General features: G+C 44.8%; 1 protein-coding gene across 1 annotated transcript in view; it reads right to left on the minus strand.

Moving 5' to 3' along the window:
- Nucleotides 1-16175, minus strand: part of CDHR1 (cadherin related family member 1) — a 67001-nt gene that overhangs the window by 12379 nt on the left and 38447 nt on the right. Inside the window, exons 15-16 of the mRNA XM_069979222.1 lie at nt 8726-8954; nt 6833-7087 (exon numbers count right to left, since the gene is read on the minus strand). Coding sequence (XP_069835323.1) covers nt 6833-7087; nt 8726-8954 — 484 coding nt within the window. The remainder of the gene's footprint in view (nt 1-6832; nt 7088-8725; nt 8955-16175) is intronic.

A 16175-nucleotide genomic window follows, 5' to 3' on the forward strand; every position in this document is an offset into this window, starting at 1 on the left:
ACCTGGGAAAAGGGGGGTGATTCTGACTTTTATTAGGGGAGGGGGCTTTTTACTAATGACAACACTTTATTTTTTTTTTTTTACACATATACTAGAAGCCCCCCTGGGGGACTTCTAGTATATATACTTTGATCTCTCATTGAGATCTTTGCTGTATAGATATACAGCAAAGATCATTGAGATCGGCACTCGTTTGCTTTCGGCTGTTGGAGCCAAAAGCAAACGAGTGCCGAGACGGGGACGGCGCCATCTTGGAGCGGTCCCCGGCCGGCTTCAGTAATGGAGATCGTTCCTCCTGGACAACGTCACTAGACACCAGGGAAATGCTGTATCCGGTAATCGGATGCAGCTGTCATGTTTGACAGCTGCATCTGATTACTGTATTAACGGGCACGGCGATCGGACCGTGCCCGCTAATACCGGCGGTCCCGGGCTACAAGCGACATCCGGGACCGCCGCGGTTCAGAGCGGGTCGCCGCGCGGCCCCACTCTGAACGCCCGCACCCGCGTGAGGACGTACAGTTACGTCCTCGTGCGGGAAAGGGTTAAGCCTTGGCTTTTTTTTTTTCTCATTTATCATGCCTCATTCTTGTACTTGTGTCTATTTCACTTTACATTATTTTGACCAGTGAGGATCCCTTATACACATATGTCGGCTTGTCCTTGTGCCGTGCCTACTGTACACCTTACAGTGTTTGGTTCTGTTTGTGTACTTTAAGTGCTTTTATCTAGTGTGTCTCACTTGCTTTTTTGTACCAATAAAGTATACCTATCTTCACCTTAATTGATTTATTTATTCATATCTTTTATTGGAAGTGCCACCGATGTTATTGGCATGCTCTTTCTTGCAGTAGTATATTGTGTTTTTCTATGCCAAATCGGGTTTGAGCACTCCAGGAATTATTGTTCGGTTTTTTATTAGTTATATTATTATTTTTCATGGCAGTGCCTTGTTTGCATTTGTAGTCTTATGTTTTCCTCATCTGAAACCCCCTTTAAGTATTCTTTATACCTACAAAACTGGTCACGTGGAAGTGGAAACTATCTCCTGCTTAATGTTTGCGGCTGAACATGCGGCCGAGGATTGACAGGCGGTCCGTACGGAGTACTTCAAAAATAGCCGGCAATGATGCCGAATGCCGATGCCTCTAATAGTTAATTTATTAAATTAATCAAACACATTTTCTTTGTAATCAAGACACTTTCGTTGATCAATAATTTATTTCTAACGAATCCATCATTTTGCAATTAAATATACTGTTAAAAAAAATAGATATATAAATAAATGTATATTTATCTATATATTTATTTTTTGACAGTATATTGAATTGCACAATGATGGATTCGTTAGAAATAAATTATTGACCAACGAAACTGTATTTATTTCAACGAAAATGTGTTTTATTCATTAAATATTAATTAGTACAGGAAGCTCTATAAGCCGGTAATTCATATGCCGGCAATAGAGCATTCTGTACTAATCATCACTTTACTTTAATGAAAACATCAAATGTTTCTTCTAATTATGTTATGACAATAGCATTATTAGAAGAAACATTTAGAATTATATGTGCGCTCAGCTGATTGGCTGTTCGGCTGAGCGCACATATAATAAGCCGGTCCGCAGCACAGTGACTTCATTGTGCTGCGGACCAGCGAAGAGGACGCATCGGGGTGAGTATAGAGCTCTCCACCCCCTCCCCAGCACTGCACCCATCCCAGCAAGGAAGGGGGGTCAGTTAACCCCTTCCTTGCTGGGATGGGTGCAGTCTGACATCAGTCTGGCCCCCAGGGGGTTAAGGGGGATGCAATACATCCTCCCTTAACCCCTTGGGGGTCAGACTGTAAGCAGCGATCTGTAAAGATGCTGCATACTGTAAGGAGCACAACTCCGCTCACAATGATGGGTGTTGTGCTCCTGTTTGTGTGTTTTTGTGTGTTTCTCCCTTTTTGTTTTTCAGATATCGGTATCCTGGGGATTACGTCGGATTCCGTGGACTACGTCGATGACCAGCGTTTTTTTAATGTTTTTTTTAATAAAATGGTCAATGAGGGGTGTGGGGGTGTTTTTATTTGAATAAAAAAATTTGTAAACTTGTGTCTTGTCTTTATTTCTTTACTTTATAGACTTAGTAGTGGAAGCCGTCTAATAGACGGAATCCATTACTAAGTCGGGGCCTAGTGTTAGCCGGTATAAAATGGCTAACACTAACCCCCTATTATTACCCCAGTACCCAATGCCACCAGGGGTACTGGGAAGAGCCGGGTGCCAGTGGTCCTGGAGCGTCAAAATTGGCGCTCCTGGACCTGGCGGCAGCAGGCTGGTAAGATTTAGGCTGGGGAGGGCCTAAACCAATGGCTCTTCCCACCCTGGTGTTACCAGGCTGCTGTCGTTTGGTTTTTAACCCGGCTGGTTATAAAAATAGGGGGGACCCTATGCGTTTTTTTTTAATTATTTATTTATTTAAAAAAAAAAAACGCATAGGGTCCCCCCTATTTTTATAACCAGCCGGGTTAAAAACCAAACGACAGCAGCCTGGTAACACCAGGGTGGGAAGAGCCATTGGTTTAGGCCCTCCCCAGCCTAAATCTTACCAGCCTGCTGCCGCCCGGTCCAGGAGCGCCAATTTTGACGCTCCAGGACCACTGGCACCCGGCTCTTCCCAGTACCCCTGGTGGCATTGGGTACTGGGGTAATAATGGGGGGTTAGTGTTAGCCATTTTATACCGGCTAACACTAGGCCCCGACTTAGTAATGGATTCCGTCTATTAGACGGCTTCCACTACTAAGTCTATAAAGTAAAGAAATAAAGACAAGACACAAGTTTACAAATTTTTTTATTCAAATAAAAACACCCCCACACCCCTCATTGACCATTTTATTAAAAAAAACATTAAAAAAACGCTGGTCATCGACGTAGTCCATGGAATCCGACGTAATCCCCAGGATACCGATATCTGAAAAACAAAAAGGGAGAAACACACAAAAACACACAAACAGGAGCACAACACCCATCATTGTGAGCGGTGTTGTGCTCCTTACAGTATGCAGCATCTTTACAGATCGCTGCTTACAGTCTGACCCCCAAGGGGTTAAGGGAGGATGTATTGCATCCCCCTTAACCCCCTGGGGGCCAGACTGATGTCAGACTGCACCCATCCCAGCAAGGAAGGGGTTAAGTGACCCCCCTTCCTTGCTGGGAGGGGTGCAGTGCTGGGGAGGGGGTGGGGAGAGCTCTATACTCACCCCGATGTGTCCTCTTCGCTGGTCCGCAGCACAATGAAGTCACTGTGCTGCGGACCGGCTCATTATATGTGCGCTGAGCCGATCAGCCAATCAGCTGAGCGCACATATAATTCTAAATGTTTCTTCTAATAATGCTATTGTCATAACATAATTAGAAGAAACATTTGATGTTTTCATTAAAGTTAAGTGATGATTAGTACAGAATGCTCTATTGCCGGCATATGAATTACCGGCTTATGGAGTTTCCTGTACTAATTAATATTTAATTAAGAAAACACATTTTCGTTTAAATAAATTCAGTTTCGTTGGTCAATAATTTAATTCTAACGAATCCATCATTGTGCAATTAAATATACTGTCAAAAAATAAATATATATATAAATATACATTTATTTATATATATATTTATTTTAACAGTATATTTAATTGCAAAATGATGGAATCGTTTACATTTAATTATTGAACAATAAAAGGGACTTTATTAGACAGAAAATGTGTTTTATTAATTCAATATATTAACCATGAGAGACATCGGCTATAGTGCAGAGGATCGCAAACCCCGGTAATAGCGATTCATGTAAACTGTGTTCCCTGCTTTCCCAGATGCATCCAGAGGTGTTTCCATCACTTTCTTAACATTTTATTTGATATTTTTAGTTGAACCAGATTTCCAAGTAAATGACCGTATGTTTTGAGCCGCATGTCTATTTTTTCCCACGGCCGGAGTTTCACCCGCACATTTACAGCCGCATAAAAAATACAGCCGCACAGTTACAGCGTGTGAATCCAGCCTAAGGCTGGGTTCACACTACGTATATTTCAGTCAGTATTGTGGTCCTCATATTGCAACCAAAACCAGGAGTGGATTGAAAACACAGAAAGGGTCTGTTCACACAATGTTGAAATTGAGTGGATGGCCGCCATATAATGGCAAATATTTGCTGTTATTTTAAAACAACGGCTGTTGTATTGAAATAATGGCCGTTATTTACTGTTATATGGCGGCCATCCACTCAATTTCAACATTGTGTGAACAGATCCTTTCTGTGTTTTTAATCCACTCCTGGTTTTGGTTGCAATATGAGGACCACAATACTGACTGAAATATACGTAGTGTGAACCCAGCCTTAACTTGTATGTTTATATTAAAAAAGGACTATTTAGCTTGATACCATGTGCTGAAAACAAACCAGAATTTGACAACCCTAATTGCCCTTTAGCAATATTATTTGGAACAGTGGTTCTGGAAGTGTGGATCATGTGAACCTCTGGCGGGTTGTGATCCCCTTACTGATATGATGGGGCACCGCTAGCACTGGACTCTTTTAGCCTGCTACCCTGGATTTCCCACTCTTCATTGTATTTCTGGATGCAGATGCAGTCAAGCAAAATGGAAGAGGTCCCAACTCTTCATCTTCACAGGGTGCAGGCACTTCAGGCCTCCAGCCCCTTGGGCCGTGATTCCCGCATGAGACAGCACAATGATATAACATAATTGTGTCTGGTAAGGGATTCTGTTCCGGTGGCTCACAAGCTGGAGGCCTGAAGTGAGGGGGACATCCACTCTGTTTATTGTGGGGGCCTGGAAGGTATTAGTTCTTTTTCTTGACCCCAATGGGATATTATTAGTATATGGGGTGAGGGGGACATTATTAATATATAGGAGACACAAAAGGCATTACTACCATATAGGAGGCACAGGGGGCATTTTTACCATATGGGGGCAAGGGGAAATTATTACCATATGGGGGCAACTATTATTATATGGTGATACAATGCACTATTACTGTATGGTGGCACAGTGGGACATTATAACTATAAGTGGACATAGTTAGGGCACGATTAGTGAGGATTTTATTACCAAATAGTTCACTAATGGGTGCGCTATATTCCACAGACATGAGTTGAAGCTGGTAGAAGTCATCAAGGTTGTCTAAGGGTACTATTACATGGCCAGACAGGGGCCGATGATAACTGTAAACAAGCGCCGATCTGCTAGATCTGCACTCATTTACTGGGCTTATTACACAGCCTGATAATCGTTTAACAAGGGCTGCATGGACATCGTTATCGATGTCCTTGCAGCCTTTGCTTAACCTGCATACATTACCTATCCATGGTCTAGGGCTCCTCTTGAGGTCCCCTTCTCACCGGGTCCTGCGCGCTGCAGCTTCAGAGCGGCCTGTCTTAATTGATAGGTTGCTCAGCCAATTACTGGCCGCGGCGGTCCCGACCAGTGATTGGCTGAGCGGCCTGTCAGCTAAGACCGGCCGTTCTGAAGCTGCAGCACATAGGACCCGGGAGAAACAGAGTGCAGGAGGAGCCCTGGACCATGGATAGGTAATGTATCCACTTTTCAAATCGTTAGCCGCCGGCTGCACACCGCTATTACACGTAACAATGCGCGGCCGGTGCCCGACAATTATAGGTCCAAACCTACATTAACAATCATCGGTTAATCGTTGTGTTTATTACACAGAACGATAATCAGCTGGATAGGGCTGATTCATCCGATTATCGTTCTGTGTTATAGTATAGTATAGTCATGTGTAAAGGAAAAAACTACTCTAATCAGAGAAGATACCACTCGTCTGTCACTGAATGTAGCTGTAATCACTTATACAGGCTGAAGAACTCTGGTTACATTTGTCTTTGCAGCAGATATATGTGGTCATTGTTGTTTTAGGATGATTCTGTCCCGCTGCTATGGCTGCTGCGTCACTCAGTGAACCGCTTTCTTTATCGGCTTCTGGCTTGGTGAGTGTAATGGAGAGCCAATGATGAAAGCAGGCTCCTGTATACGCCAATTATTATAGGTCTCTCCAAGAGTGGAGTGTGCAAATGCCAATAAACTTGGCTCTTCCTTCTCATGTCTTTCTTCTGCCCTCCCTCCTTTTATAGTAGTGTTAGTCAGCACCTCTACCATTATCGATGCTGGCTGCAGTGTACGCTGTGCAGAATATTAGCAATACATAAATATATAGGCAAAGTAGCAGAATAAAGCAGAACAGAAGCAAAGGACAGAAATAAAAGAAGAAGTCCAATGAATATTAAAATCGGCAGGCAGTGAATGCAAGAAAATAATAAACAAGTAAAATCACCCCTCCTCATGCCTCGTAGCGCCACTTCGGCATCCCATTCACAGCAGCCAGGGTTCAGCAGCTTTGCTAGCTGCAATGTCACTTACCCGGATGAGTGATTGTCTCTCAGCCAATCAATAACTGGGACGGGACACCGCACCAGTCACTGACTGGCTGAGCGACCAATCGCTACGCCAGGCGGTGATGTTGCTGCTGGAAGAGCCAGGTACATAACATACCCAGTTTCCAGGAGAAGATGACAGCTATCTGCTGTCTTCAAACCCTGAACCTGCACCGACACCAGACGATTTTTGTGTTTGTGGGACTTCCTCTTTAAAAGGCAGTATGCAGAAAAGAATAAAAGACACAGTATACAGAAGAACAGTATGGAAGCATTATACACACCAGAAGAACAGATGTCAAATACTAGAGTATATATATATATATATATATATATATATATATATATATATATATATATATTACAGTACTAAAAAGTACTCACCTCTTCGGTAACATCAATCTTAACCACTGCTGTTGTACTGAATGATGGGGAGCCTCTGTCTTTTGCTTGTACAACCACAGACCACTTGCAGTTTTTGTTACGTGTGATGTTCTGAATAACATCCAGAGACCTAATATAGGACTTGAGTTTTATCTCACCAGTGTTTTGGTCTATGTCAAAAACGTTATCTGGATCAGCTTGCATAATGGAATAATTTACTATATTGTTCGGTTCTTCAGCATCCTGGTCTGTTGCCTAAGGAGGAAAATATTGTGATTGTACTAGGAAAAAATTACAGAAATGCAGAAACTGCAGAAATATATATGTGTGTGTGTGTGTGTGTGTGTGTGTGTGTGTTTATTTATGGGTTTATATACAAATAGACATGGTAATCAGCAATATGTGGGTGGTAGAGGCAGAACCATATACATAGGGTAGCTGTCGCTTGTCAAACTGCACACATGGACACATGGCTTTGCTGAGCATACATGTATCCTGAATAAGGAGTATGGTGTAATCCACTGCTAGAGGTTTGCAGTTTAGCTCCCTTCAGAACTAAAGGGCATGTTGTAATCCAACAGCCTAATTTTCTCCCCTTATATCTGTGTTGAAGAAAAGTCTGGTAGACCTAATACCCATTAGATTTGCCCTGCCAGAATGGGGAAACATTAATCTAGGCCAGCTCTAGAGGCTTTCTCTGTGCTTTATATTGACCTTGTCTCCTTTGCTATATGATGTCCGATGAATTGCACAAAGAGTGATAGAGGAGAAGGCACGTGCGGACACTACTGCAGTATTTCCATGCAGCTGCACTTAAAGTGTACCTGTCGTTATAACTTTCAAAATGTAAATCAACAGTAGATGTGATATACAGCAAGTTTGCAATTTACATTCATTATGTTTTTTTTAGTGATTATGGAGAACACGGCACTTCCTGTTTTCTGACTTTTTTTTCTCAAAAAAACAATCAGAAAACAGTAAATCCATTGATTGACACATTGAGCTGTGACTCTCTGTACTGGCCGGAATTCCTGTGTGTAGAAAATCTGCCTTCAGGAGAGTGGACCTGGATTTTAAGTTCAGCTTTGTTTTATAGCATGATAACTACAAGAAAAAATAATGAATGTAAATTGAAAAACTTGCTTCATTTTACATCTCCTGTTGATTTCGATTTTTAAAGTTATAACGACAGGTACACTTTAAAGTGACACTGCCCCCCGTTTTGCATTATGACTTCTCTTCATAGATGTAAAGAGTAAACTTAGCAGTTTTCATATCTTATTTTATATCATACATCATGGTGCTTGTTCCAGTAAAAGGTGATCTTTTATCATCTGTGGATTGGGCTATCTGGGCAGGGCTTTACGGCCGAAGCACAAATCAGCCCTCCTCGCAACGCTACCATTGGCCCCGCCCATGTGATGTCATCTGCGCCTATGCCCTGCCCCTCAACAGCCATTGGGACAGGCCAGCCTAAAGGTCTAGGCCCCACCCCTCTAGGTTGCCACATACCAATGGCCATGGAGGAGGCGGTAACTACGGTGATGGGACAGGGCCAACGGTGGCATTGTGGGTGGGGCTAAGTGGGGCTTTGGCCATGAAGTCCCGCCCATATAGCACAATCCGCAGATGATAAAAGATCACTTTTTATTGGAACAAGCACCATGACGTATAAAACAAGGTATAAAAACTGCAAAATTTTACCTGTGTAGAGAAGACTTAATGCAAAATGGGGGTGACAGTTTTACTTTAAGCCAGTGGGCACCAGAGGAAGGCATATTTTTTAAAAACATTTATTGGCAAATCCTTTATGAATATTAAGGCTAGATTTTTTAAAAAAGTCCCAGAAAAAAAAAAACTTTAATTGTGTGCACTTTATAAAGAAATGCTTACCTCTACTTTTACTGGGGTCCCAATAACCATCGTCTTTTCCTGTATATTCTCGTTGAACTCTGGGCAATGGTCGTTAATGTCTAAGACAGTGACAAACACTTCAGCTAAGCTGTACTTCCCTTCAGTATCCTCAGCTTTAACATAAAAGTTATACTTTGAGTTTTCCTCAGCATCTAGGATGGCCCAAGGCTGTGTATAGATTATTCCAGTTGAGGGATGAATAAGAAAGCTGCAGGACAAAAAAATACAAAACATATTTAATCTGTCAATTGTGATTCCAAGGAGCATTGTTCATCCAGTGGAGCAATTTATCTACATTATATTGCTCATTCTGACACCTCAGGTTTCAGATACGTGATGGTAGTGTGTGCCTGGGATCAAGCATTCCTAAAGGCTATCTTACACTCATGGTAGATGGATCAGCTTTCTGTATTATTTGTCTTAACCTGACCTGGATATCATTACATAGTTAGACTGTTAGTAGTTTGTAAGCTTTCACATCAAGCACGGGCGCGATGTGCAGCCATTTATGTTCTCCAGGCTTGTGTAGTTTGTAAGTCTAGAAAACATCACTTTAGGCAGAGAAATTCCATCCCAACTCCAAATCCGGCAATCAGAATAAATTCCTGGATCCACAACCCTTCTCCAGAATCTACTGACTATAACCTGTATATATATCCCAGAAATGAATCCCCTACCACCAGCTCCCCTCCTTACAGGAGCACCCCCTCCTTACTAGAGTATGCAAAAGAGGAGTCCGTGGAGCCTCATTGAAGAGTCTCAAAACACGGACTCCTCTTTTGCATACTCATGTTTCCCAGGGGGCAATGCACCTAGGACTTCACTGCATTGAGCGCTTTCATTAGCAGCCGGCAGTGTTGTCATTTGGCTGTTCTCCCTGAGTTCAGCAATCTGTTTCTCCTTACTAGAGAACCTTGTCTATTGAACATAGAAAAGGTTCATACAATGTAAAAGCATCAACACTGTTGGCAATATATGCAATGTAAATAATATATATATTTTCATACATGTTAAAATTCTACTCTTATTAAATTCTTAAGAAAAGGAAAGGAAAGGGAACATTGAAAAAAAGTACCATATTGTTTGCTTTATAAGAAGCACCTGATGTTAAGACGCACCTAGGTTTTTTGAGGAGGAAAAAGATGTTCAGTGCCACACTACAGAGTAAACAGTGTTTGTCTCTGTTCATTGTATAGCGTTGGTTATGTGTAACTGTAGCTCAGAACCCATTCAAGTGAGTAGGAGCTGAGCTGCGGGTCACCACTGCTATACAATGTACAGAGACAAACCCTGTTCAATGGGTAGTGTACTCCGGCATTGAACAGCCACCAATCAGTGACCGATGAGCACGGGGGGTCTGCAGCCCACCCCATTAACCCCGCCGGAGCTGATACTTCACCTGATCCCGGCTCCGGCGGTTCCCGATGTCTTCAGCAAGCCGGAGCGGGGACCAGGTGAAGTATATGCTCCAGCCAGCCGCCCGCAGCCCCGGCCCCCCGATCGCCCCCCCCCCCCGCAGCACCGATCGCACGCCCCCCCCCCCAATCGCCCCCCCCCGCAACACCGATCGCACGCCCCCCCGCGGCACCGATCGCTTGCACGCCCCCCTTAATCGCCCCCCCCACAGCACTGATCGCTCGCACGCCCCCCTGCAGCCCCGGCCGCCCCCCCCCGATGGGGCTGCAGGGGGGCGATCGGTGCTGCCGGGGGGCGATCGAGCGGCCGGGGCTGCGGGCGGCTGGCTGGAGCATATACTTCACCTGGTCCCCGCTCCGGCTTGCTGAAGACATCGGGAACCGCCGGAGCCAGGATCAGGTGAAGTATCAGCTCCGGCGGGGTTAATGGGGTGGGCTGCAGACAAACTCGCAGCAGGGATGTACATCCCTGCTGCATGTTTGTCTGCCATTAAAAGTATAGGGCCAGGATCTGCAGCGAGTCTCGCTGCAAATACGCAACAAGGGGACTCGCTGCAGACCCGCCAAGTGGGTTTGTAGCCTTAATAGTGTTCAGGCGGGAGGTAAATAAATCTAAATTTATACTTAGCTTGCCCCACCAAAACCCCCATTCTGGCAGAACTCTAGTTCCAAAAGCAGCATTTTGGGGTCAAAGCTGGCAAAAACAATTTCCGGCTCAACTAACCAGTAGCCACATACTGGCCATGCCACATGCTGATCCTGACCCTAGAGGTGCTGTGCAGTAAGACCAGAGCTCTACCAGAACCTGTGGTAGCGGTTGTAAGGTAAGTATAGGTTTTTCTTCTTTTACCACCTGCCTGAGTAAAATTTTTAAATACATTTTACTCCTCCAAATACTAATTTAAATGTGCCTTTTTTGACTCTGCATTTGTCCAGAAACTTTCCTTGGCTCCTAACTGTATATAAAACCATAACTTGCATATAAATCCATCATCTGATGCCATTGGGATCTTACAAATGGTTCTATTAAGATAATGATGTAATAATATTCTGGCCATCTAAAAAGTTGGAAGCTATGTAGTGGCTGATGGGTATGTTAGTGACATTTAACATAGAAAACTAGTTATAACATACAAAGTTGTTTAATTGCTACTATGTTTGCTTCGTTTCCCTAAGGCTATATGTCTTTGCAAAACCATTGATTATTACGAAAATATACGTTACCTTGCCGTCTATGGGGTCCCGGCCGGAACGTATACACATAGTATACGCTCCAGTCGGGATCCCTAGTGGCGCCGCAAACAACTAACATGTAAGTTTTCAATGAATAGCGGCCGCAGAAAACCATGTCAGTGCACACTATGGAGCGAGTGGCTCCGGCCACTTGCTCCATAGTGTGCTGTGGGGAGTTCTGATGCGTGAGCGCACGGATGCGCCCGCATTAGAACTCTGCAGCGCCAAAGATCATTCGTAATGATCTTTTCAGAGACCGGCCATTCCGTGACTCGTATGGGTCACGGAACGGCTGGTCTCTTACGTTGTGTAAACATAGCCTATGGCTATGTTCACACTGCGTATGAGACCGGCCATTCCGTGACCCCGGCCGGGTCACGGAACGGCCGGTCTCTGGCCGGATCATCTCGGCTGGATGATCTTTCGGCCGCAGAGCTCTGATGTGGGCGCATCAGAGCTTCCCATAGCCCACAGTGAAGCAAGCGGCCGGAGCCGCTCGCTTCACTGTGTGAACTGACAGGTCTTTCTGCGGCTGGAATTCACATAATTCCGGCCCCAGAAAACTGACATGTCAGTTGTTTGTGGCGGTGTATGGGATCCCGGCCAGAGCGCACACAATGTGTGTACACTCCGGCCGGGATCCCATAGAACAACAGGCATTGTTCCACCACGGTAAAAGTACGGCCGATGTTGCCATCAGCAACAATGGCCGTAATTTTACGTAGTGTGAACATAGCCTAAAAGTGTAAGCGGTATGTGTGGGTCTGAAGAACATGTGACTCGGTTTGGTCCATTTCCTTTATGTATACACTCTTTATGCAAGGTATCGACTTTGGGTCAACCCTGTTTTTGATCCCTGCACATACAACATATATGTGTTATGAAATAACAATTAGACAACCTTTGACCCATTAAAGTCTATAAGCGAGTTGACAACACATTGGACTCCACATTGGCATCCCATTTTGACAGAACGCCAATGTACAGCCCAATAGAGCCGTGAAAATATAATGGGACTGTAGCCTCACTGCAAATCAGGCCAAGCCCCTTCCCCCTCAAAATATGTTATATTGCCAACTGCTTCACACAACCAAATTGGTGTGAATTATTGGCTTTTATATTTATGCAAATTACAGTTCAAAAACAAATAGTTAAATATTACTTTTTGGAAATGCAGAATAAGTATGAAATTTGCAGACGCTTCATCCCCCTGCTGACTTCCTGAGCACGCTAAATTACATTAACACAATGTTCAATGTCGAAAGAAAAAAACAGCATGTCTATATTTAGTTTTGCCACCTTTAAAAAGTGAGAAAATCAGAATAAATTGCCACAATTATTTGCTCTTCTTTTCCATGTATGCAATAGGAGCAGCTGTCATATTCAGTTATCAGCATTCCAGCTGCGTAGACAGCCCTCCCCCACTCTGATCCAATTAACAGCTTGTTCCAAGGTTTTAGTGAGAAAATAAATCACCAGCGAATAGCAGTGCGGTCCATGTGCTTGTGCGGAAACCAAGGCATGTTTTAATCACTATGAATGTCTCCTTCTGGAGCAGTGATGTTATGGAAATGTTCACATGCACAGGTGGATGTATAAATATTTTTTGCTCCTAAAGAGCACTAGTATGCCAGAATCAGTGTTTATTCCTGTTGGCCTATGCAACTTAATTTCTACTGCTTCCATAAGAGCTGGTCTAACTGGCAACATGGTAGGCCCAACTTATTTCCCATAATATAACATAATAATGATGATGATGATGATGATGATGATGATAATAATAATTCAGGAACATCTTTATATAGACCTGTGTTATCCCACACCTCTACAAATTTATTATTAAATTGCCAGCTGGGTGTTACCAGTTGGGGGGGTGTCCCTTGACTATCTGGCAATGTCATCATTAATCAGACAGTGTAAACAGACATCGAGTTGGCTATTTAAAGGGGTTGGCCACTTTTTAGCAATATAACGTTTCCTCAAAGATAGGACCGTGTCTTATATAAATTTTTGCTCATAAAAGCTGCACTATGTCTTATTTTCAGGGGATGTCTTATTTTTCCCATAAAGAAGAATCAACACTTATTGTTGAACAAGAATTGAGAACATTTATTATATACTATACAGTAGTTGTCATCACCAACCAGCATAACCAGACAAAACCAACAACCTCCCCTTTACCTTCACCCATCCTCTTATCGGCGTGGTGGCGGGGGTCTTACTTTCGGGGGATGCCTTATTTTCAGGGGGATGCCTTATTTTCTGTCACTGTCTCCCCCTCTAACAGCAGCCACCCCCGTCACCCATACCGTGTGCCCCCCCCCCCAGCCCCGGAGCATTCTGTGCCCCCCAGCGCTCACCTGCACTGTTCCCACTGACTGCGCTCACACTGACAGCGCTCACCCACGGCAACCCCCCCTGCGATCACCCACGGCACCCCCCGTCTTCCTCCTCCTCACCCACGGCACTCATTTTCCACAACCCCCCCACCTGCGGCGATTCCCCGCTCTCACCTGTGCCACTCATCATGCACCCGCCCCCCGTCTCTTCCGCGGCAGCACCCGACTCCCCAACCCCGTCTCACCTGCGGCCATCACCCGACCCCCCCACCCCGTCTTACCTGCGGCCATCACCCGACCCCCCCACCCCGTCTCACCTGCGGCCATCACCACCCCGGCCTAACTGTGGCAGCATGTTACTCCCCCCGCCCCCCGGTCTCACCCGCGGGACGTTCCTTCCCCCCGTCTCACCTGCGGCAGCGCCCCTCGTCTCACCCGCGGCAGCACCCGACCCCCCACCCCAACCTCCGGTGCTACTGAGCTGCGAGAGGCTTCGGAAGAGAAGGGAGACTGGGATGGTTCTACCGCGGGTGAGAGGGGGGGTGAGACGAGGGGAAGGAACAACCCGCGGGTGAGACCGGGGGGCGGGGGGAGTAACATGCTGCCACGAGTGATGCCGTGGTGGTGATGGCCGCAGGTGAGACGGGGTGGATTGGTCGGGTGCTGCCGCAGGCTACACCAACTCAGCTCTGCTACATCTTCAATACCAACTCAGCTCTGCTACATCCCCAACACCAACTCAGCTCTACTACATCCCCAACCCCAACTCAGCTCTGCTACATCCCCAACCCCAACTCAGCTCTGCTACATCCCCAACACCAACTCAGCTCTGCTACATCCCCAACACCAACTCAGCTCTGCTACATCCCCAACACCAACTCAGCTCTGCTACATCTTCAACACCAACTCAGCTCTGCTACATCTTCAACACCAACTCAGCTCTGCTACATCTTCAACACCAACTCAGCTCTGCTATATCCCCAACACCAACTCAGCTCTGCTACATCCTCAACACCATCTCAGCTCTGCTACATCCTCAACACCATCTCAGTTCTGCTATATCCATATCACCATCTCAGCTCTGCTATATCCGTATCACCATCTCAGCTCTGCTATATCCGTATCACCATCTCAGCTCTGCTATATCCGTATCACCATCTCAGCTCTGCTATATCCGTATCACCATCTCAGCTATATCCGTATCACCATCTCAGCTCTGCTATATCCGTATCACCATCTCAGCTCTGCTATATCCGTATCACCATCTCAGCTCTGCTATATCCGTATCACCATCTCAGCTCTGCTATATCTGTATCACCATCTCAGCTCTGCTACACAATCATCAGACATAAGCATTGCATGATGGGAAATGTAGTTTCCTATCTTGATTATAGACCATCTTTTAGAAAAACTTGTAGCTCTGGAACGGCAGCAGCTAGAAAGACGGGGGATGGCTCAAAATACTCAGGGGGCTTGGTGAGTAAGACCAGCTAGGTTTGGGAGCATTTCATTTTTTTTGCTCTTGGGGGGAATACCCCTTTAAGGGAAAGAGCCCTATATGTGCATTTCCCATAATTAATGTACATTAGGAATTTGTCTAACTTTCCATAAGTATTAAAAAAAACTTTGGGCCAGAGTTGTCCTTTAAGTTCATGCCAGGGATATGTTTCGTGCTAGGGGTGAAGTCTATCACACTATGATTGACAGGTGTCTACCTATACAAAAACAGGGAGGGATAGAAAGATATGCCATTAATAGTACAGATACCTAAAAGCAAGAATATCAGTGGACACTTTTCCACAGGCCCATATCAAACACTGACCATGGGTCAAGTTCTCTTCAAACACAGCTCCTTGCAATCTTCCAACTTGACCATTCACCAACAGATTTTCAATCACGCCCAACCCCCATTTCAAGCGACATTATCTCCCATCATCACCTTCCCCTGCTTGGGGCAGCATGATCTTTGCTCGGTGGCGGGCTTTCTTTGAACAGGCAGAAAACTCATACTAAACCACACTAAAGGACATATAGTAGCAGTAAAGACATTGTACTTGCCTACTTTGCTAAAATATCAAGGAGACTCACAAAAGAAGGAAAGACAGCCTTCACACCAAGAGCAATGAGCACAATTCCAAATTATCTGTACAAAAATGTCTTGAATAAAGTGACCTTATATAAGAGCTAAAAGACCCATCTGCAAAATAATAAAAACAGCCGTTCTTTAGCATATGGGCACAGACACTTTATAATATCAGACATAGGTATCTTTCTAAACATTATAAGAGATGAGCGAACTGAGCATGCTCGAGTCCATCCGAACCCGAACTTTCGGCATTTGATTAGCGGTGGCTGCTGAAGTTGGATAAAGCCCTAAGGCTATGTGGAAAACATGGATATAGTCATTGGCTGTATCCATGTTTTCCAGACAACCTTAGAGCT

This window comes from Dendropsophus ebraccatus, chromosome 8 (assembly GCF_027789765.1).
Source record: "Dendropsophus ebraccatus isolate aDenEbr1 chromosome 8, aDenEbr1.pat, whole genome shotgun sequence".
Taxonomy (NCBI): domain Eukaryota; kingdom Metazoa; phylum Chordata; class Amphibia; order Anura; family Hylidae; genus Dendropsophus; species Dendropsophus ebraccatus.